This window comes from Octopus bimaculoides, chromosome 24, assembly GCF_046866305.1.
Source record: "Octopus bimaculoides isolate indiv1 chromosome 24, ASM4686630v1, whole genome shotgun sequence".
Classification (NCBI taxonomy): domain Eukaryota; kingdom Metazoa; phylum Mollusca; class Cephalopoda; order Octopoda; family Octopodidae; genus Octopus; species Octopus bimaculoides.
In genome coordinates, this window is record NC_142951.1 from 18,148,244 (window position 1) to 18,173,243 (window position 25,000).

Sequence of the window (25,000 nt, forward strand, 5' to 3'; positions counted from 1 at the left end):
TGCATTAAAATTTTTTTTTTTATTTATAGTTTCAGCTTAGAGCTGTGGCCATGCAACAAAAGCCAAATATAGGGGTTTATCTTTGGCTTGGTATTTCTCCTGCAGTTGCCAAACCAGGAATATAGCATCAGTGCTACTTCTTCTTGACACAAAACCGAACTGCATCTCATCTAATCAGACTGTCTCCCTTATTTGTTGGGCTATGACTCACTCCGTGACCTTCATCACCTGATCACCTTTCATCACTCTGGAGTCAATGAAATAAAGTACTTCTCTAGGTCTGGAAGGGACTTTGCACCATCCGCAGTCTTGGTCTGTGGCACTCAGCAAGCTGTCCTGTAGGAATTTCCAGCTACCTTCTATGTCCGATGTATGTAGCTCCTCCTCCCTCTCATCAAATTTCTCAGTCAGGATGTCCCTAAACTCTGACCATGTGAAGAGTATAAAAAAAATGGTTCTTCTGATATGTATATATATATACATGTATGTATATATATATATATATATACATATATATACATATATATATATATATATATATATATATATATATATATATATATATATATATATATATACACATATATATACATATATATTTATATATATATATAGATATATATAATATATAGTTTTAGGGAAAATAACCAAGTTTCAAGAACTCATCGATGAAAATCCACTATCACATATAGAAAAATTAACATTAAAAGCACAATAAATGAGTATAATATAAAGCAAAGTAAATATCATAAGATAAATATACTAAAATGATTACACTAATTTTCAAGTAGAAAGGAAATTTAAGATGATTAGCTATATTTTTGAATAGAATTTATTTTTGATAATTTCAATTGATTTTAATCGATTGAAATTTCCTTTCTACTTGAAAATTAGTTATGAAACACGTGTAATCATTTTATTATATTTATCTTATGATATTTACTTTGCTTTATATTATACTCATTTATTGTGCTTTTAATGTTAATTTTTCTACATGTGATAGTGGATTTTCATCAATGAGTTCTTGAAACTTGGTTATTTTCCCTAAAACTATATATTTTATATATTTCATCTATAAAGCTCAATTTAATTTTAATTTTTTATAAATTGATTTTAATTGAGTTTTTACCTGTAATTTTGGATTTTGTCCCTAATATTATTATTATTATTATTATTATTATTATTATTATATATATATATATATATATATATATATATATATATATATACATGTATATATATCTGTATATATATATATACTTATGTATATACATGTACATATATATGTATATGTATGTACATATATATGTATATATGTGTTTATATAAATATGTATATAAATGTATATATATATGTATATATATATGTTTATATATATGTATATATGTATATATATATTTATATATGTACACACACACACACTCTCATATGTATTTGTGTGCGTGTGTCTGTGTTTGTACCCCTACCATTGCTTAACAACTGACGTTGCTGTGTTTACATCCCTGTAACTTAGCCGTTTGGCAAAACACACCGATAGTATAAGTACTAGGCTTACAAAAAATAAATCCTGGGGTTGATTTTTTCGAGTAAATGTGGTGCTTCAGCATGGCCACAGTCACATGACTGAAACTAGTAAAACAACAAAAATGTATGCCATTTTTATCCTGAGTAACACTGGGTGTATATATATATATATATATATATATATATATATACATATATCTCACCCAGAGATATATTCCAGTGAACTGGAAAAATCATTAGAATGTGAAGTGGTGTTTCTTCCAACTCTTTATGTTCTGAGTTCAGTTTCCTCCAGGGTCACCTTTGCCTTTCATCACTCTGGAGTCAATGAAATAAAGTACTTCTCAAGTACTAGGGTCAAGGATATCAACTAATCCCTTTCCCTTAAAATTATTAATTGTTAATATAAACATAATAATGTATTACAGTTGTCATTACCAAACTCTCATTTTGCCATTCATTTATTCCATTATTATAGCTGAGTGTTAATAGTCAAGTAATTAATATTGTATGTGCCAACCGAAGACGTAAATTCTGGCTGACCACAGGAGATGAAGAAGTATCCAGGTAAGGTTTGATGTGTTTAACAATATTACTAAAAATTGCTGACCTTGTGCCAAAATTTGAAACCATTATTATTATTATTATTATTATTATTGAGTGAGAGAGCACTGCATGCCATCAAAGGGACACTGGGGTAAAATATATAAAACTCAGTATACCCATCATGACTACCTGTCTGATATGGGTACACCAGGCACATATTATTAAGGTGGAAAGCTGGCACAATCATTGGCATTTTGGGCAATTTGCTTAGTTCTGAGCTCAAATTCTACCAAGGTTGACTTTGCCTTTCATCCTTTCGGAGTTGATAAATTAATTACCAGTGAAACACTGGGATCGATGTCCCCTCCCCCAAAATGTTAGGCCTTGTGCCTATAGTAGAAAGGATTATTATTATTAAGGCAGCGAGCTAGCAGAATGGTTAGCTTACCAGATAAAATGCTTATTGGCATTTTTTCTGTCTTTATGTTCTGAGTTCAAATTCTGCTGAAATTGACTATGCCTTTCATCCCTTCAGAGTCGATGAAATCACACTGAGGTCGATGTAATTGACTAGCCCCCTGATGTTTCTGATGTTTTCTTCAAAACCATGTATGTTCCCATGACTTCTTTATACTTTTCCAAGTCCCTTTAGGCCTTCCTCTCAGGACAGGGACATATGGTGCATTATGTTGAGGATATCATTAAAGGTTGACCTCAGTCTGGTGATTCTCTATCATGCTGGAGCTAGACTTTGTTCCACTAACAGTCTTATATAATACTATGTATGACTATCTCTAGAAGAACAAAAACTCAGTACATGTATAGAGCATATTTTTTATTAAATGAGAGGAATTGATAGTACAGTTCCTTCAATACACGCTCACATACACATCACCCACACATGTCTATTACACTCTTCATTGAAGTTGCTAATATCATTTTTGTCTAACTTGCCCGTTTTAATATTTATTGAATTTAATATAGCTTATTTCTCTCTTTACGAGATCAGCGATGGTTCGTTGCTGGAAAAAGCATATAGTATTTTGCGAGTGGGGTGAGTTTTCATCACTAGCTGGTGATTAACACATGCTGAGGATGAGTACTGATGCAAAAACTCAAGTCCATGTGTATCACATAAGGCTAGGGATGGGAGCGATGACCTCCCCTCGCAAATACTAATAGGACACAGAATGTGTGTTGTTAGCCAGCTGGAAGAGATGTCTTCCTGGGGCTATAAACACCAGCAGCACTGTCCCATATAGGATGCCACACTTGGCTGGCAATTATATGTTATGATTCCATATTGCTACTGTTTACATCTTGCTCAGAGATTTAATATAGCTTATTTCTCCTTTTTCGAGATCAGCGATGGTTCATCGTTGGAAAAAGCATGCAGTATTTTGTGAGTGAGGTGTGTTTTCACCACTAGCTGGTGATTAACACACACTGAGGATGGGTAACCACCCAGAAACTCGAGTCCATGTGTATCACATTAGGCTAGGGAAGGGAGTGATGACCTCCCCTTGCAAATACTAATTGGACACAGAATGTGTGTTATTAGCCAGCTGGGGCTATAAACGCTAGTAGCACTGTCCCGTATAGGATGCCACATTTGGTTGGCAATTATATGTTATGATATATATATATATATATATATATAGATATATATACACTGTCAATGTTTCATATGTCTGAGAAAGAACTGTCGCTGATCTTGAAAAAGGAGAAATAAGCTATATTAAATCTCTGGGTGAGATGTAAACAGTAGCAATATGGAATCGTAACATATAATTGCCAACCAAGTGTGGCGTCCTATACGGGACAGTGCTATTGGCGTCTATAGCCCCAGGAAGACATCTCTTCCAGCTGGCTAATGACACACATTCTGTGTCCGATTAGTATTTGCGAGGGGAGGTCATTGCTCCCACCCCTAGCCTTACGTGATACACACAGACTCAAGTTTCTGGGTGGCTACCTGTCCTCAGCATGTGTTAATCACCAACTAGTGATGAAAACTCACCCCACTCGCAAAATACTATAACTTTTTCCAGTGACAAACCATCACTGATCTTGAAAAGAGAGAAATAAGAGGTGAAGAGTTAAATTTGTCTTTGGACTAGAGTCTAATGAGTCATCTGTGAAGCAACAGCTTTCATGGATTTGAAACCATTGATCACTCTATGACCAGACATTAACTTTATTACTTTAACACACATGCACACACACACACACTCACACACATACACACACACACACACACACACACACACACACACACACACATACACACACACAGGGTATATCAGTTTTGTTTTTTGTGTTTAGCTGCTGATGTTGGATCCCTGTCAGCAGCTTCCAGGCCCTTTTGAACTTTGACAATGAAGGACTTGGCAACTTCCAGGAAGTGTGCTATCTCTATATCAATATGCTAAGCTTTTAAGGCAATGATTACAGCATACCTTTTCATTTTCTGAGTCAGTCTGACATTATTTATCTGAAAAATAAGGTAGAAAAGTAAGTTAGAAAAAGGTTAAAGCTCTTGAAAGAAGTGTCCTCAGAAAAACTAATGCAGTCTCTGTATATGCATACATAGAAACACTAGCACACACACATGTATATAAATTCCACAGGCACACTACTAAAAACAGCCCTAGTTGTTTTGCTGTAATTTCAATAAAATAATTTCTGTGAATAAAGTAATTTTCTCTTCTCTCTTATCTCTCCTTCCAACCAGGTCAATAATTAACTGTTTATCTCATGCTATGGAAACCAGTTTCTTTAACATCCCAAAACTGAGTGTTCTCACAGATGCCACTTCTCAGCAGATAGCAATGAAGAAATACATTTCCCAAGAGACAAAGTCTTCTGTAAGTCATCTTCCTCTTTAGTCTTTTTTCTAATTTGTTGGTGTTTGGTATTATTATTTAGCACCACTCAGCTCAGCTCTCATCCTGCAGACCAACGGTCAAAATGTTCTAGCTATAATGTATCTAGAACAGCTACAGTTGTTTTTGTTCAGTTCTAGATCAGTCTTGATCCAGCAGACCTATTATCAAAAGCATTCCATCTATGACCATTCAGTCTTTTATTTAAATATTGTGACCCTGCCAGTGCTGATGCCATGCAAAAAAACATTCAGTCCACACTGTAAAGTGGTTGGCATTCGGAAGGGCATCCAACTTTAAAAACCATGCTTAAACTATCCTTGCTTGTACTACGTAAAAAGCACTCTGTCTACTCTGCCAGGTGGTTGACATTAGGAAGGGCATCCAGCTGTAAAAACCGTGCCAAAACAGATACAGAAGTCTGGTGCACGCTCATGCCTAGCCAGCTCCTATCAAACTGTCCAACCCATGCCAGCATGGAAAATAGACATTAAATGATGATGATAATGATGATTGTGTATTTAAGGGTGCATTATCTAATATATGGTATGATAGTGTATGTTGTTACAGTTGTTTAGTCAAAGGCTGCTCAGGTCTTACAGACTTGTGATCAAATGTGTTACAGCAACAATCTTTCTATCTGTTACTTAGATATAATGTATCTAGGGCCACATTAATATAATGTGTTTTTCTTTGTTGCTGTTGTTTAAGCCCAGCTCTCTCCTGATCCAATATATTTTTGATCAAGTGTGTTCCAGCTAAGACTATCCTATGTTTTAATCAGACATGGTATATCTAGGATCACATTATCTAAGATGTGGTTCCTTGCTGTTGATATTTAGCTCCAAGCAACCTTGGTCCAGTAAACCTTTGATCAAAAGCATTCCAGCCATGACTCCCTCGTTTGTGAACCAAGAAGCTACCATGTAATGACTTCTAATGTTATTGTCATCCTTGTTCTCATGTAGTCCCAATTATCTCTGATAAAGGCTGTGATCAGAGCTATAGTGATATAGTTATACCATTTGAAATCATGACCATGTAGTTACTAGTCCAACACCTTAACTTGTACAGCCACTGTAAATATAGACATTTTACATCATCATTGTTTACTGTCCATGTTCCATGCTGGAATGGGTTGGATGGTTCAACAGGATCCAACCAGCTTGAAGGTTGTGTTGGTCTTCAGTGTCTGCTTTGACTAAGTTTCTAAAGCTGGATGTCCTTCTTAATGCCAACCACTTTATAGAGTATACTGTTTTTTCCTTTTTCATGGCACCAGCACCAGTGGGGTGGGGGTGGGGGGTGTCACCGAGTAAGTCACAAGACAAGACCTCTTCACAGAGTAGGGGGTCAGTATTGTAGCAGCTGCCAGGTATAGAGAGGCTAAAACAGGAAAGAGTGACAAGAGCAGGTGATACATGGATTCCCCAGCAGGAAAAAGAGAAAGGATAATAGAGGTGAGGTATGAGGCTGTACCCTTAAGGTACAAAAAGGTAGATAGATAAGCAGGTGGGATGCTGAGAAATAAGGAAGCAGTGAGGGCAGAATATTGCATTTAATTAATTAATTAATTTGTATCATATTTGGCATTTTTCTTCTATAGAGAGAACAATCAGAAGCATCAACAGTCTGATATTAAGTCTGCTCCAATCAAGAATTTTGTGATTCATAACATTATCTTGTTAGCATATATGTAAAATGATTCATGGCTTTATCTAATTTTTATGTCCTTTTGATAATGCAACAGAAAGTTAACTTGAAGAGACATTAGTGTAAGGAAGAGGGACAACAATAAGGACTCACACTGTTACTCTCAGAGAAGTTTTTTGGTTAAAAAGAGGCTTATACAGCCATTTTAGAACGCGTATATAAATTCAATGGCATTGATTTCTCAATACCAGGAAATGCCAATGATGATAAGAAACTAATTAATTGATGAGTAGTTTCAGCTCCAATGGCTAGTTTCAAATAATTTTCAGCAGTTTCAGCTATTTTCAACTAGTTATGGTTTTAGTTTTTTGAGTAAAATGTAAAAATATATGTATTTTCAGATGTATGATGTTGAACTTCACAGTTACCAGCTGATACACTGGGAAGATGCTCAGTTGACCTGCAACCAGGGGGAGTGGACCTACAAGGAAGGATACCTCCTCCATCGTTACCATGACTACTTTAGGGGGTTCATGTGGAAACCAGGTTATTTCGTACTCAAGTAAGTTGACTCTGTCTTTTTTAAAACTTTCTCATTGTATATCTCATAGTATATATCATGTGTGCATGCGTGCACACACACACACATTATTTTTTGGGGTGGTGGGGTTCAGATGAGACCCAACTTGAGTTCTTGCATTGTTTACTCTATTAACTAAATCGTGTAGTTTTTGCATGCTGCTGGCTATGAGGACTACATCATCTGCATAACTCAGATTTGTGATGACCTTACCATTAATTTTGATGCTTTCAGTGAAACCGTACAACACATCTCTCATTATTACCTCAGGATATATATTAAAGAGATTTGGAGAAAGGATGCAGCTGTGGTGGACACCTTGTTTGATGTAAAACCAATCTGTTACATATACACACACATGAAGAGTAAGAATACGTCAAAAGGTGTAGATAAATAGATAAGCACAGATTAGAGCTCAAACCACATCAAATGCCTAAAATCCAGTGTCACATCATGAGAGTTGTAATCCAAATAAGCAGCAGCTGGCTATAAGAAACAGCACTTGAGCTAATGAAAATATAAGTACAAATAAAAGATAGTCAGGTATAATTACACAGAAAGCAGAAAGATAATTTCTGGTGATCTTTCATAAATAGTAGATGTCCAAAGATTTCATAAGGAATATATTTCAGATGTGTTGTTATTTTTCAGGGATGGAGCACTTTGTATGTATAACAACAAGACAGATAGTAAACCTTCAGCTTTCATCAACATGGGCATTGAGGACTGTACTGGATGCCGACGAGCTACTGATAGCGACAGAGAGAACACCATAGAAATTATGTTGACCAATGGTGACTACTGGTACATTGCTGCTGCTACACCACTGGAGGCTAATGAGTGGCAACAGAGCTTCTGTCAGGCTGCCTCTGAAGTCATGCAGGTGAGTGAATGAGAAGTAGAACTGGGGTACAATGGAAGATGATGACACATTAGAGGCAGACTGATAATACCACACACTTGGAGGTTTAGTTTTGATAGGTGACACTTCTCACTTAGAGGTCGGTCGAAGCATTTGACTCTGCTCTCTTGCAGTGTCTTCTTAATCCAAATTTTAAAACAAATCTTCATGGCTTAATATTTGCAAGACCTATTAACAGATGTTATTGTCAGGAGTACAGTACTACTGAATCCAAAGATCCAGTCTTTGGATGTAATACGTTGGTACAAGGCCAGATGCTATGAGACACCTACCTGCAGTTAAAAAGAGCCCTGGAGGAAAATTTAACATATTTCCTGGATAGCTAGAGTGGCATGAGTTGAACCAAAAGACATACTTCAGTGATATTACAGTGATTGTAATAATAAATTATAATAATGTTGGATACAGCTAAAGTTAAAGGAAGTCCCTGAAGGGGATTAAATTGGCAGATGTTATTGCTAAGAATGTAGTACATGCGAATTCAAAGGTACAATCTGTTGTGTCTTATGAGTGCTTATAATAATAATAATAGCTTCTAGTTTAGGCACAAAAACAGCAATTTTAAGAGGAGGGGGATTCGTAAATTTCATTGGCCTCTGTACTTGATTTGGGACTTTATTTTATTAACCTTGGAGAGATGAACAGTATTTGAACTTAGAACATAAATAACTGGAACAAAGTGTTTATAATATTTGTTTCTACTTTGGGCACTCAGCTAACAGTTTTGAGGGGAGTGGAATTGTTAATATCATTAATTTTAGTATTTGATTGATATCTAATTTTGTAGATCATGGAGAGATGAAAGATAAAATTGACATTGACAGGATTTGAATTCTGAATGTAAAGAACCATACTATAAGACAAATACTATAAGGCATTGTGTCCAATGCCTTAACTAATTTAAGCACAAGACTAGCAATTTTAAGAAGAGGGAGGTTAGTTTATTTAATTGACCCCCCAGTGCCAGACTAGTACTTGGATGAAGCATAGAGTTGACCTTGGTGGGATTTGAATGCAGAATGTACAGGGTCAGAACAAATACCATAGTGAATTTTTTGACATTCTCACAATTCTACAGTTCACTATCTTAGGAGTGTTTATAATAACCCTTTCTATTAGCAGCACAAAGCTTATAATAATAATGATAATGATAATAATAACTAGCTGGGTCTGTGAAAAATTCATGGAAAACATAAAAAAATGTAAGCATCTGTAAACAGTGTACTGGTGCCATGAGAAATGTTTGTATATTATGATGCTCTGCGTTCAAATTCTGCCGAGATTGACTGTGCCTTTTGTCCTTTCGGGGTCGATAAATTAAGTATCAGTTGTGTACTGGGGTTGATCTAATCAACTGGCCCCTCCCTACAAAAAAATCAGGTCTAGAAAAGTATATTGTGACAGTTACAGAATATAGAAAGTATTATAACACCAATGACTATATAATCCAACCAAAATATTTCAGTTACACAAACATAAATGGTATTACTATTTAGCCTTAAAATACAACATACATATTCAAAGAACCTTCATGTACAAATTGATATGCAAAAGAATGAAATAATAAATGGATTTATGAATGAAAGTTTGGTAATTGCATTTATTTCCACCATGCGACACTTATTATTGCAAACATTTTTAACTAACCTAAACTATACACACACACAAATACATTCATATATATATATGTGTGTGTGTGTGTGTGTGTGTGTCTTGAGTTGTAGCTGTAATTCAAAGGGGCAAGCCTTGTCATATTCTGTGTGAGGCTGAATCTCCCTGAGAACTAAGTTAATGTTATGCATGTTTGTGGAGTACTCAACCATTTGTGAGTTAATTTTATTCTCGTGTGGTAATGAAAAGTGAAACTGACATCCAATATTTGCTGTGTGTATGTTGTTGTTGGCACTCCGTCGCTTATGACGTCAAGGGTTCCAGTTGATCCAATCAACAGAACAGCCTGCTTGTGAAATTAACGTGCAAGTGGCTGAGCACTCCACAGACACGTGTACCCTTAACGTAGTTCTTGGGGATATTCAGCATGACACATTGTGACAAGGCTGACCTTTGAATTACAGGCACAATAGAAACAGGAAGTAAGAGTGAGAGAAAGTTGTGGTGAAAGAGTACAGTAGGGTTTGCCACCATCCCATTCCGGAGCCTCGTGGAGCTTTAGGTGTTTTCGCTCAATAAACACTCACAACGCCCAGTCTGGGAATCGAAACTGCGATCCTATGACTGCGAGTCCACTGCCCTAACCACTGGGCCATTGCGCCTCCACTGTGTGTATGTATCTATGTATGAACTTTTCTTTGGATTTATGTATCTACTGTCTCTCTCACTTTCTCTCTTTCTCTTTCACATTGTTAAATCAAAAGCAGGAAAGAAGAGGGACACAAAGTGTCCTTCTTCTCTCCCACTTTTGATTTAACAATGTGTATATGTATCTATGTATCTACTTCTCTTGCAATGTGATAAATATTTAAAAAAAACAAAATGAACATCGTCACTACTCACTGTCTCTTTCATTCTCTCTCTTTCTCATTCTCTCACTTTCTCTCTCACTCTCTTACTTCCTCTCTGTCTTCTCTGTTGCTTTGCCACTTCTTTGAAGTAAGTGTGACGCACACAACAGGTATGTACAAAAGCAGAAAGTTAGAGTATTAATATTATTTATGATGATGATGATGATCATGATGATGATGATGATGGTGGTGGTGATGGTGATGGTGATGATGATGATGATGATATTTTAAAAGGATTGATGTAACTCCTCATAAAGGTAAATAGACAATACAAAGAGTGCAATGTGATTGCAATAGATGTTTTATTAGTTGAACAATGTTTCAACAGCTAGTCTGTATTTGTTGAGTTCAAAATAAAAAGTGATACATACAAATCCAAAATTATAAAAATTCAAATCCAAAATTTGAATGAGGCAACCAGTGTTCCCATGTTGATGGAATGACATCATCAGTCTTCAATTCTCAAGTTTACAACTGGTAAGAAGAAAGAAGAAAAGAAAAGGAAAAAGAAGAATATTTAATCAGTTTTGTGTAAATATGATGAAATTCTCCTGTCATTTTATTCATCCTTCCAGAGTGTTATGTTAATAACTCTCAAACATATTTCTCCTCATGCATTTTGAGGACTGAAAGTGAAGCAGATTCAGAATATTTTCTGAGAATATGCACTTTCAAGTCTTTTTCAAAATTGCAGCCGTTTGATGCAAAATGTTCGGCAAATTCTGTCAAACTACTGTTATTGTGCCTGACATCATATCTGTGCCCATTGAATCTTTTGTATAATTGTTCTGTTGTACAACCAACATAAATCAAGTTATGTTTGGTGCATTCTGATGCGTACACCAAATGGGAATTTCTACACATCTCTTCTTCCATGTAAATCTCAGCATTTCTGTTATGATTCCTGATGGAATTGACTTGACTCATGTTGTTGCATAATGAACAGGGCTTACCTCTCTTGTGGCTGTTTTTCAAGGTACTGTGTGCAGAAACTACAATGTTAGTTTTCTTGGAGTCAAAAATAGAGGTTAATAGTTCTCTTATGTTTTTATTCTGTCTAAAGGCTACAATAGGCAACGGAAGAAATATATGTTAGAAACAGGGATATTTTTCCACAACATGCTGCTAACTTTTATGTAACACTTTTGAAATGACAGCAAAATGTTGGTGCCAGTTAATCACTAAAAGAATTCCATCATTGTACTTTGCTAAAATTGTGTGGGAAAATTTGACTTTCCTTGCTAATCTTAGCTATGTCATTTGCAATTTCCTTTAATTGTGATTTACTGTAACCATGTTTGACATAATGGTGTACAAAAGCATGTTTCCAGTAGTCCCCTATATCAGTACAAATCCATTTTATCCTTAAAATTTGGGATTTTGGATTTGATTGAATTATATGATGCGGATGGTCGGAGTGGCAGTGGAAGTAAATGTGGAGTGATGTGGGTTTGCAAAATAACTCTGTAAGCCTCCTACTGACCCATCTACTTCTGTTTATTTCATTATTTGTTTCACTTTCACTTTCAGAATCGTGGAGTGATATCAAACAGCTGTATTGGTTGCTGTGTTTTACTAAGTCAAAACAAGTTACTTATGTGTCATGAGGATCTACAGACTAATTTCTTCCGTACACTGGGCAGTGCCAATTTGGAAGATGTCACAGCTATTCTCCAAGACAACCAGATCTCTTCCTATTGTATTCTGGTAAATTTTTTATTCTTCACATTGATACTGTATTGCAAGCAACACGTTGTGTTTATTTTATTCTTAGAACTTTAACTAGAGAAAAAAAAAACCGATGTACCTATGATCCTTTCTTTCTCATGGATGCTAAGACCGCTGCTGCTGATGCTGTTGCTGTTGCTGGTTGTGGTGGTGGTGGTAGTGGTGGTGTGCGTGTTTGTGTGTGTGTGTGCATGCATGCACAAGGGGGTGTCTGAAGAAACTATGGCACATGGTCAACCTCAGAATAAAGGCCAGCTCTGAATATTTGTAACAGAGTGGGCTGTGTTAAAAGCACCCAAGGATTTAATGTGATATATTATCCAAGTGTACACCAGTTTTGCACTATATCAATGGATTACAGTGGATGTAAGGAAATATAGAGCTGATATATGGGATGCAGGAATGACCGAATGGTTAAGAAATTAGCTACACTAATACGAGGTTTTGGGTTCAGTCATACTCTGACCTCTGGCAAGTGTCTTATACCTTAAGTTGAGTTGAGTCAACCCAAGTCTTGTGAATGAAATTTGGCAAATAGAAACTGTGCGTGGAAACCTATAGGATGGACAGTAGCATTGATTTGAGGATCCATTCTTTGTCATATAAAGTATTATATTGTGACTACCTGAGTATTAAAGATACAAATATCTATGGAATACTCAGCTACTTATTACTCTGATACATTAAATAGATAATTCTATTGATTTGAACAGCTGAAATAGTCTTCATTGAAACTAACTTGAGATAAAAAAAAAAGAAATGGATATGATAATGATGCAGTGCATGAAATTATGGATAAAATGTCTTGATAATGAAACATATGTTGCAGGGCTTGAACTGCTATTGTCTAATCTCCTCCAATTGTATTTATGTGCTGCATGCCATATATGACTAATATTACTACTGAAATTGGAGTTGTGGAGTACCTGTTAACTTTAAATAATTGTTCTAAATTTTACATTGGAATGATGAAATTGAAATATTATTAGTTGATTAATTAAGTAAATAATTTATCAATGTTCCTTCAATGTGGACTGCTAGCTAATAACATGTTGGAAGCTAGTAAGCTAATACCTTATGATCAACATGATCCTAACCAACTGCAATATATAACAATTATATATATATATATATGAAAATTGAATAACTAGAGTCAACAGGAAGGAGTATGTTTAGAGCTATTAAATAAATGCTACACATGTTGCGATACAACATAGATCCACATATATACAGGACTTAAATTAAGCAATGGGATCCAGTTGTATCTCCTCAGGTGATATATAATCGCTTTCCCCGTAAGTAAATCTTTGACTTTGATGCTAACACATCTAACTGGCTCTTTTGAATCTAGTAGACACTGGCAGTTCCAGTTTGCTTGCTGTCAGCATGCCTCTACATGCTCGACATGAGTGGCATTGTATACATTGGCTGTCCGTTTTGTTTCACATGTTAGGTTGCACATGCTAAACTTTATTATTTCCCAAATACACTCACACATACACTCATACATATACAATCACTGACACACATATACACACAATTACATCTCTGGGCGTCCCCATACATATACACACACACACACGCATACACACACACTGATCAACAAACACTTTCACACCCATACATAGATGCACATACATTTATCTATACTCATGCACATAGGCATATTGTTAGGCACTCCATATATATACACACACTCCATCATATATATATAGACATGAGACGGAAAGGATGCATGTGGTGAAATAGAATAATAGATATTATAATCTTTATACACTGTCCCATCTTGAAAATGCATATTTGATGTGGTGGCTACACCTTGGAATTTTCTCATCATGCTTGTTTACCAGGTTCTCATTACTCAGCAGTATACTCAATGCTTCCTCAAAGCCAAGGTCACATTTGTTGGATAGTGAATTACATGGGTGTCATTTTTTATTATTGACCATTTCCTTTCATATTTAGTTTTTGATTCTTTCAGTCTCTGTATTATGTCTGCCAGTGAAGTTGCATGTTGTCTGTTTATTTTGTGGAATGAAGAGACGTGGTTGCAATAATGGACTTTGAATTGGTTTTCCATGGCATCTATGTCCATGTATTTATGTTGGGATGTGGAGATTTTGCATTTGTATACTATGTCTTTTGGATACATTGCTTCATGAGTGGACAAGCAGATTTTCTATGGCATGTGCAGTTATTTGTACTATTATTATTTTTATGTTTATTTGGTGGCATTTTGATTCTGTTTTCATGATGTTCCATTTGATTGTTTGTGTCTGGAGCATTGTGGTATCAGCAGTCTTTTTTGTTGGATCTTTTTTGATGATTCATTTCAATTGTATTGCCACCGTCTTTTACATTATCTGAGTTTTTGCAGTCTATCAGTGCAACCTAAAAATTCAAAGAAAATGGAGAATACATACACAGAATAATCAATTTATTCTCATAGCCTTCATATATTCCTTTTAGATGGTATTAGAATATCTTTCATTGATATGTCTATATCTGTCTTGTTCATTTTACGGGTGGAACGCTTATTGAGGCTGCATATATAATGAGTGATTAATAAGTCTGTATAGAAAGAAGTTGTTTTTTCTTTGGGATATATTATCCAAGCATACAACAATTTTGCACTATATCAATTAATGATACTGGAAATTTTTCATGTGCATATGTACTAGTGTTTATTGTTGGTTTTTCAATATTAGTACTTTACACCTCTGAAATTCCAGTTGTTGTTATAGAGGTTTCCATCATTTTTGATATAGGAGAAAAAAGTTTAAAAATTCAAAAGTACTAATATTGAAGAAGAACCAACGATAAACATTAGTACATATACACTTGAAAAATTTCCAGTATCGTTAATCAATATAGTGCAAAACTGGTATATGCTTGGATAATATATCCATAAGAAAGAACAACTTCTTTCGATACAGATTTGTTAATCACTCGTTATATACGCAGCTTCAGTAAGCATTCCACCCATAAAATGGAGAAGATAGACATAGACATATTAATAAAAAATATTCCAATACCATCTAAAAAGGAATATATGAAGACTATGATAATAAATTGATTATTCAGTATATGTATTCTCTGTTTTCTTTGAATTAAATTTTTTTTCCTTATATCAAAAATGATGGAAATCTTCATAGTGACATTTGGAATTTCAAAGATGTAAAGTACTATCATTGAAGAAGAACCAATGATAAACACTAGTACATATACACATGAAAAATTTCCGGTATTGCTAATTGATATAGTGCAAAACTGGTGTACGCTTGGATAATATATCCCTGAGAAAGAACAACTTCTTTCTATACAGACTTATATATATTTATATATATGTATCATATGTTTATCCGGATGACTTTATCTTTGTCCTATAATAGGAATTATTTCTGTAGATTTTTTATGACTTTTCCTCATAGTTTATTTGCAAATTTAAAAAAAACAACATATAGGTATGAAAGCATTCAAAGTTTAATAAATTTCATCAAATAAAATAAATGAATCAGATTGGATGTAAAAAGAGATTAAGTTTTTATTTCATATTTCATATTCCCAGACAATTGTCTCGGATAAAAGGACCAAGGTTTCCATAAATAGAACATCATAAAGGTCAAATTTGTCCTCTTCGGTAGGTGAGATTTAAGTAAAATAAAAAATAAACAAAAAGATGCTTAAAATATACATAGAATTTTTCAGGTATTTGTATATTCATTCTTCCACTCACAATTATTTGAATTGAGACTAAAGATATTGAAGGACTTGGGTGGTTACATATCTAATATTTAAAATTTTGACTTCCTTGCTATTAAATCAAATACATATCTACTTTAAAAAACTCACTATAGAAAATACTGGTTAAAATGTATGTGTATGCATGTTCAGAAATACCAAAGAAACAGTTATATGTTATCTGAAATTTATATTTAAAGATTTGCTAACCATCAACTGTCATTTCTACTGTTTTTAAGTAAATAGGAAGCTAAGACTAGTATGTGAGATTGATTAATAGTTTTTCATTTAAGTATTACATAAAAATCAACAATCCATAAACAATATAGTTATTATATGTCACTTTCGTTATCTAAAAACATATAGATGACTTTTCAAAATGAATAAAAAAAGAACTTTACGAAATACATAAAAACTTGAGTAAAGATGTATTAAAATGTGGAATTGATCTATATTACGCATTGAAAAAAGTTTTTTTTAAATATAAATGATTATTTCTTCAACATATTTAGTTTATGGCGAAAATAGTGTTATGTTTTTCGTAAGGAGGAAATCTAAAAACAGAAATGGTGTATATTTGTAATTGGTGCAAGGGAGACAATATTTGTAAAACCTTAAATACTATCTACATTTAAAAAAATGCAAAATATATAGGTACTTATGTGTATACATACAAAACAAATATTGAAATGTGCCAAAAAATTAGACATAAAAACACTAAGGACAACAAAACATAACACCACACCTCATCTTAAAAACACTACTGTTTATATCAACACACAACCCCAGAAACAGTGAGACATTCAATACTATTGAGCAAAATCTCCCATTACTAACTAGAGATCCAAAGATGAATGACATCCTGAAAACGCACAGACTCATCAAATGCAAAAAGCAACACAAATCGCTAAAGAGACTGCTAACAAATGTGAAGCTTTACAAAACAACCACGAAACCAATGGTTAAAAAATGTGGACGCCCAAACTGTGGAACCTGCCCCAAATTACTTGAAGGTTCAGATTTCCTTTTCAAACAAGGACAGAAGTTCACAATTAAAACTAGTTTCACTTGTGCCTCTGAGAACCTAATTTATGTAATAACCTGCTTGGGTTGTGGACACAACTATATTGGACAGATGAGTATGACCTTGAGACGGAGAACCACTCTACATAAAGAGCAAATCTCTTTCCTGCAATACAGGCAAATTCCACTCAGTGAACATATAGAAAAATGTGCAGATAATATCAAACCAAATTTCACAGTCTACCCCTTCTACCATTGCAAAGACACAATCTTTCCACAAGAACGTTTAAATAAAGAAACTCATTTCATTGAAAAATACAGAACATGTCTTAATATGCACGCATAACCAACTTTTATGTTTTTACATATTTTAATTCACGATTATATCACTGTAAGGAGCACTCCGTCAGTTATGACGACAAAGGTCCCAGCTGATATCATCAATAGAACAGCCTGCTCATGAAATTAATGTGCAAGTGACTGAGCAATCCACAGACACGTGTACCCCTAACATAGTTCTCAGGGAGACTCAGCGTGACACATAGCGTGACAAGGCTATGAAATACAGGTACTTTTGAAATACAGGTACTACTCATTTTTGAGTGGACTGGAGCAACGTGAAATAAAGTGTCTTGCTTGAGGACACAACGACCGTGAGCTGAATACCCTAACCACTAAGCCACGCAACTGTACATAAATCCCCTCATTAAACAAGTGTTTTGAAACTTATTTGTGTGTGTATATATATATATATATATATATTCCCCTCCCCTTACCAAAAGCTGAACAGTTATCTCCCTTGCCCACAACAGTAACAATAACAATGATAACCAATTACCTCCCCTTATTTTTCTACTTGTGAATTCGTAAATATCATCACACACAACATGGACAAAAATTTTTTCTTAAGAAAATACATATTCAAATAAGTTAACCTAAATAGCATGAATAGCGAAAGCAAAACCGGTTGATATATTAAAAATTATATTAAAACTATGTAAAGTTTGTGTATTTTCCGTTTTTAATTTCTTATATATATATATATATATATATATATATATATATATATATAAAATCAATAAAACATATATCAGAAAAGAAGCACACTGCCAGATCATTGTACCATATTGACTGCATCAGCAATAGTGTTACCAACAGCATACACAGGCCCGGAACCTATCAGAGATATACTAGGAGTGCAAATATAGCTTCATCTCAAGTTTGTTTATATATTGTATCAGCCAGTACATCTTTCAAATGTTGCTTCTGCAACTACCAGTCATCCTTCAGAGTCCAGAAGGATGGTTTGTCACATCCCTGGCCTGCTATGTGATCAAAGATCAAGAGACCCCATGTGATATCACTTGGAAAATACTAGATCATCCAGGCCCATATATTAATGGGTGTGGCCATTGCAAAATCTGCATTGCGGAGAGAGCCAAAATTCTTAAGGACTATACTAAACCTGGCGCGTTAAATAGTCACAATGGAGTTTTCTCTAAATGTGTCCACTTCTAGCGCTACCAACTAGAAAATTGGATCTCCCTGTTTGCTGGTTAGGCATTTTCATGTCTATAAGGGTTGTTTTATCTTCTGGTTCAGAGGAGACAACCTGTCCTCATTAATGTTCTTGTATGTTGAGACTTAAATCTCGATTTCTGAGCGTTTCTTCACATCCGCAACTTACAAAGTTTAAATTTTTGTCTTTGTATAGAGTCTGATGAGCTCTATACAAAGGCTTTGGCTTTGTGGATAGAAAACCTTATTTTATTCCATACGGGTAGAGATATAGGAAAAATAGAAGTTGAATGCACTGAGAATAGTTAACATATTTTTTATTAATATATTTGAAGCTTTAACTGGTTTCACAGTTTACACTGATTTTTAAAAAGTTCAAATAGAAAGACGTGGCTCATGTCACAGCTGCCTTGTTTCTGACTAGTGTTTGAAGTTTGCCCTGTCTTTATAGGGAGTTCATGGCTCAAATTAGTATATGTTTTGAATAGGATTTGATTGGTAGAGGATAGTCACATGACTGGTCTTAGAAATTTTTGTAGGTTCCCCACTACGTCCATGTGTTAGTATCATATATAGGCATGTTGATGCAAACAGGAAAAATAGAACTCAAAATATGAGTATATGTTTATTTTTATCAATATTTAGCAGAAGCAACAGTGACTCAAGTTCCAAGAGTTTTGTGCATTAGCACTTATCAAACTACATATACATTTTTTTTTTCCTGCTATTCGACACCATCATATCACAACACAAAATGTCCAACCACTAAGCTAAGAAATTCTCTCGCTTTTTAATCGTTTATCATTTCTCTTCATTCATTTATTTAACTTGTATTACTAACATGCTAAACGCTCCTTAAATTCAGTTTGTAACCCTTAGGCGAAGCTAGCCTGTACTTACATTTCTTTTTCACGATGCACCCCTCCTTTCCCACTCACCAATACTGGAAATCCCCTATGTTGCATGCCGGTAATCTCTTCTCTTTACTGTGAAATCTCTTCCCTCTTCTTTCATACTGAAAACCTCCACAGAGCTCTGCCTTACTTCTGCATACCTCTGTCCTTCCCTCCCTTCCAAACCATCTTCCTCTCACCCTCTCCCTCTTTTTATCGCCCCTCACTCTCTCTTTCTAGATATATATATACATACATATATATAATGGACTAACCCAACCAAATAGCAGCACATTTACTTACTTAATTCAACATTGCCATATTTATTTCTATATTTGCAGCTGCAGCAACGCTTATATTTACACTGCTTACCTTACTCTCACCCCCAGTAGTGGTAACAATTTTAACTTGTTTGAATGATAAGAGCAACTGTTATCACATGTTTGGTATCAAATGATCATGGAAACCTTCTTTTCAGGTGCTAAATAACATCTCTCCTTCCCATGTTTCCTACCACATTCCTTTCCCAGTTTTCAGAGTTGGCACTGTAAATGTAGGCACAATGTAGATCTAATGAGATTGTAGAGATGCTTGAAAGGAGGCATGTTCATGTATGTTGCATCCAAGAAGTTAGGTGGAGAGGAACTTCAGACAGGTTCCTCAAAGGCAAGACACATTGATATAAAATCTTCTGCGAAGGTAACTGTGGTGGAGTAGGTGGTGTGGGCATACTTCTTGCTGAGAAATGGGTGGATAAGTTCATAGAGGTAGTCAGAGTGTGCAATAGAGTACTTAAGCTCAGGCTAGTCTTGCAGAATAGCATAGCTACAATTATATCTGCCTATGCCCCAGAAGCGGGCCTACCAAATGAACAGAAGGACCACTTTTATGATATCCTCCTGCAGACTACCTCTAAGACGGATGACAAGGATCTCATCTTCATGGCTGGGGATTTCAATGGGCATGTCAGATGGCAGCCCAGTATTTTCCATGGTGTTCATAGGGGCCATGGAATTCCTTTCTGAAACAAAAAGGGAACAAGGCTACTGGAGTTCTGTGATGCGAATAACCTTTGATCTGCAATACCAACTTCAGGAAGCCAGCCAGCCACCTGATAACCTATCAATCAGGTGACTCTGGTAGCCAGATACATTTCATTCTCACCATACCAAGGGATGCATGGTTGCTCTTCAATGCAAAGACTCTCTCTGGTGAAGAATGTATCCCTTAGCAAAGACTAGTCATTAGCGACTTTTGACTCCAGGCCAAAAGGCTGCCGAGATGCAGACCAATCTGAAAAAGAAGGAAACTTAACGACCATTCATATGGTCAGAGATTTAGGGACATTTGATTTAGGAGAAATTTGATGGGAGAGAAGAGCAGCTACAAACCTGTGATATAGAAGGCAATGTGGAAATCCTGCAGAACAGCTTGCTGAGTGCCACAGACCAAATTTATGGCAGCGCAAAGTCCCTTCCAGACCCAGGGTGAAGTGGTGGTGGAACAATACTGTAGACAGGGCCATTAAGGCAAAGAAACAGGCCTGGAAAAGTGGGGGCAGCAAGGAACTGTATCAGATAGCCAGAAGGGAAGCTAGGAGACAAGTATATCTATACAGGGGAGAAGCAGAAAAGAAGTTTGCCTATGTACAACACCGTTAGCACCAACGAACTGAGGTATTTTGGATTGCAAGACAGTGTGCGAGAGAAAATTGTGACATCATAGGAGAGAAATGTGTCCACATGGATGATGGTGCACTTGCTTTTAATGGGTCTGCAAAGAAAGAGGCTTGGAGATGCCATTATGAAAGACTGCTGAATGTGAAAAATGAATGGAAAGAAGAGAGTCTGCCAAATGTTGATCGAACTGAGGGACTAGCTATTTGAATCGACAGTAACTTGGTAGATAAAGCAATTAAGGATATGAAGGCAGGGAAAGCCCCTAGCCCATCAAGTATCACCGCTTAAATGCTTAAAATATCTGGTGGTGTGGGTTATGGTCTCATCACCTTTATTGTAAATCAGGTGGTCAATGAAGGAGTCATGCTCAATGACTGGTGTAGCAGCATCACAGTCAACTGCTACAAAGGTAAACGTGATGCCTTAGATAGAAATAATTACAGAAGTATCAAATTGTTGGATCAGGTGATGAAAGTTACAGAGATAGTTAGTCTAGATGAAATGCAGTTTGGTTTTGTGCTATATTTCTGGTAAGACAGCTGCAGGAGAAATACCTAGCCAAAGATAAACCTCTGTACTTGGCCTTTGTTGACTTGGAGAAAGCCTTTGACAGGGACCCCCAATCCCTTATCTGGTGGTCAATGCGGAAACTAGGGATAGATGAGTGGTTGGTGAGAGCTATACAAGACATGTACAGGGATGCTACCAGTAAGGTGAGGGTTGGCAATGAGTACAATGAAGAATTCAGGGTACATGTATGGGTTCACCAAGGATCAGTGCTCAGCACCCTCTTGATCATCATTGTCTTCCAGACAATAACAAAGGAATTCAAGACAGGTTGCTCCTGGGAGCTCCTCTGTTCTGGCGATCTTGCTCTTATAGCAGAATCACTACCAGAACTAGAGAAGTTCCGGGTATGGCGGCAAGGTCTAGAATCAAAGGGCTTTAGAGTTCACCTAGCTAAAACAAATCGCAAATCCTCTCAGGTAGATAGCCCTGCTCAATCTGTAGAAAAGGTGTAGGTAGAAACTCCATAAGATGCACCCAGTGTAAGCTTTGGACACACAAAAGGTGCAGCAACATCAAAGATAAGTTAACAGTGAAACTTTTGTATGTGGAAGGTGCACAGGCATAACAGATGCTGAACATGTGCAGAAAATAGACTCCATCAACTGCCAGGGGGGAAAAGCTAGAGGTAGTAGATAGCTTCCAGTATCTTGGTGACTAGGTTAGTAGTGGAAATGATTGTTCCAATAGCTTAGCTGTGAGAATAGGATTAGGCTTGAAAGAAATGAAGCCAATATGCTTTGCTGGATGTGCATTGTCTGTGTGCATGTTCGATAGAGTGTAAGCATCTTGAGAGAAAAGCTAGCTATAAGAGGAATCAGATGTGGTGTGCAAGAGAGACGACTGTGCTAGTATGGTCATGTGATGCGTGTGAATGAAGACAGTTGTGTAAAGAAGTGCCGATCTCTAACTGTGGAGAGAACCTGTAGTAGATGTAGACCCTGGAAGACATGGGATGAGGCAGTGAAGCATGACCTTCAAACACTTTGATCCTCACAGAGGCAATGACTAGTGACAGACCTTTGGTGATATGCTCTGCTTAAGAGAAGCCATCAAGCCAAATGCAACCATGCTGGTGGCATGTAAAAAAGTCAACCATTGAACGTCGGGCCTCACGGAGGTAAAGTGGCTGAGTACCTTTCAAGCATTGGGCCTGATGGAGGCAAAGTGACTGAGTTCCTTTCGAGTGGTGGGTATCATGGAGGCAATGTGCATAAGTTCCTTTTTGCGCATTGGGCCTCATGGAGACAAGGTGGCTGAGTTCCTTTTGAGCATTGGGCCTCATGGAAGCAAAGTGGTTGAACTCCTTTCGAGTGTTGGACCCCACAGAGGCAATGACCAAGACCTTTGGCATTATGGCGTGCTTGAAAAGAAGACCCATCAAGCTGAGCAAAATTGCAATCATGGCAGATACCAGTGTCACGCAAATGGCACCTGTGCTGATGGCATGTAATACCATCCATTACTCTCTCAGAGTGGTTGGTGTTAGGAAGGGTATCCAGCCGTAGAAAACCATGCTAAATAAGACTGGATCCTGGTGCAGCCTTCCAACATGCCAGCCCAGTCAAACTGTCCAATCCATGCCAGCTTGGACAACGGACATTAAATGATGATGATGAGTAATTATCTTACCTAATGACTTCATAGAATTATGTTGTATGAAATAATACTTACTAACATACTACTATATGTATGTGTACATTCACATACATGCATATTTGCATACATATACTCATATACTCTTTCACTCTCTCTCTCTCTCTCCTACCTATTGATATTTCCACAAGTCTGTTTCACTTCAAATTACTATAACTATGTGTTTGTTTGTCCACAGGAGTTTGAGTCCCAGGAAGATGGTGTCAGTTCAGAACAGTGGATATTATATTTCAATTCAGACAAAGAAAAGACCAAATTTATTAACAAACTCATGTACTGTTGGAAGAAACTGTTTCAGGTAATTGTCACCTTTCATTTGATTATTGTTTGTATACGTGTGTGTGTGTGTGTGTGTGTGTGTGTGTGTGTGCGTGTGCGTGCGTGTGTGTGTGTGTGTGTGTGTGTGTGTGTGTGTGTGTTTGTGTGAAAGAGAGAGAGAGAGAGAGAGAGAGAGAGAGAGAGAGAGAGAGAGAGAGAGAGAGTGATTAAAGAAATTGCTAATCAAAAACTGGAGAGGTTACAAACATTTTGTTGAGAATTTTCTAGAGTGATTCTGTCTCTTGAGAGTTACAAAGTAAGTATTTTGGTCTATGCAAGGGCATCGCCTCTCATGTTCATGTTTCATACTCTTATTGCAAAAATTTTGGCAGTTCTTTGTTTCGCATTCATTGAATTACAGCAGGATGTCAATAGACAGCTTACCGAACTATATCCAGGCAATGCAACCTCACATCGCCAATACGAAAGTAACAACTTTACAGGCGCATGAGGAGAGAGAAAAGGTCCTCAACGCCCACATGATGATGTGGACAATTCTTCTTGGACCCCAGAAACGCACAGTCAACAATTTGCAAGCCTGGAACAACGATATCTCCACACTGTATGGACTTCGCAAGGACCACAAAGTAACTACTGATCCTGTGGCGGTACCACCAACAAGACCAGTCTGTGGAGCGAATATCGCTAGCAACTACAGGATTTCCTACTTCCTCTCAATGATCATACGCTCCTTAATCCGGATGTCACCTGATGTTTGTGATAGCACGGAAGATCTCCTCAGCAGGATCAACGACTGTAACAACACCTGCGACCTGACAGGATGTATAGTGGGTAGCATGAATGTGGTATCACTATACCCATCTCTCGACGTGGATTTTGCCTTGGAAAAGAGCAAAGTGGAGTTCCGCAATGTCAACACAGAAGAACTGGGCCTCCTACTTAGATTGACATATGACGATGTATATCTAGATAAACACGACCTTAGAAGTTTCTGCACTAGTAGACGTTTAGGAGGTAGACCACCCACAATTACTTCTATGGCTAGGAAGACCCCTATAAAGAGATGGAGCGGATGGACCAGAGCCATACGGACCCCCGCAAATGTTCATCAGGTAAAGAAAATGATCGCACATGCACTAGGAGCTAGTATAAGAGTTACCCTAAAAGGCCACACGTTTAAGTTTAACAACAGAATATACGCCCAGGACGAGGAGGCAGCTGTGGGTGTTAGTATCGCCGGTGATGTGGCCAACCTCTTCATGGTATGATGGGACAGAAGGCTCA

General features: G+C 36.5%; 1 protein-coding gene across 1 annotated transcript in view; it reads left to right on the forward strand.

Moving 5' to 3' along the window:
• The window catches only part of LOC106872571 (pleckstrin homology domain-containing family M member 2), a 199,585-nt gene that overhangs the window by 170,229 nt on the left and 4,356 nt on the right, over nt 1-25,000 (forward strand). The window contains exons 10-15 of the mRNA XM_014919604.3: nt 2,003-2,091; nt 4,805-4,937; nt 7,010-7,170; nt 7,840-8,071; nt 12,163-12,339; nt 23,616-23,735. Of these exons, the coding sequence (XP_014775090.1) occupies nt 2,003-2,091; nt 4,805-4,937; nt 7,010-7,170; nt 7,840-8,071; nt 12,163-12,339; nt 23,616-23,735 (912 nt within the window). The remainder of the gene's footprint in view (nt 1-2,002; nt 2,092-4,804; nt 4,938-7,009; nt 7,171-7,839; nt 8,072-12,162; nt 12,340-23,615; nt 23,736-25,000) is intronic.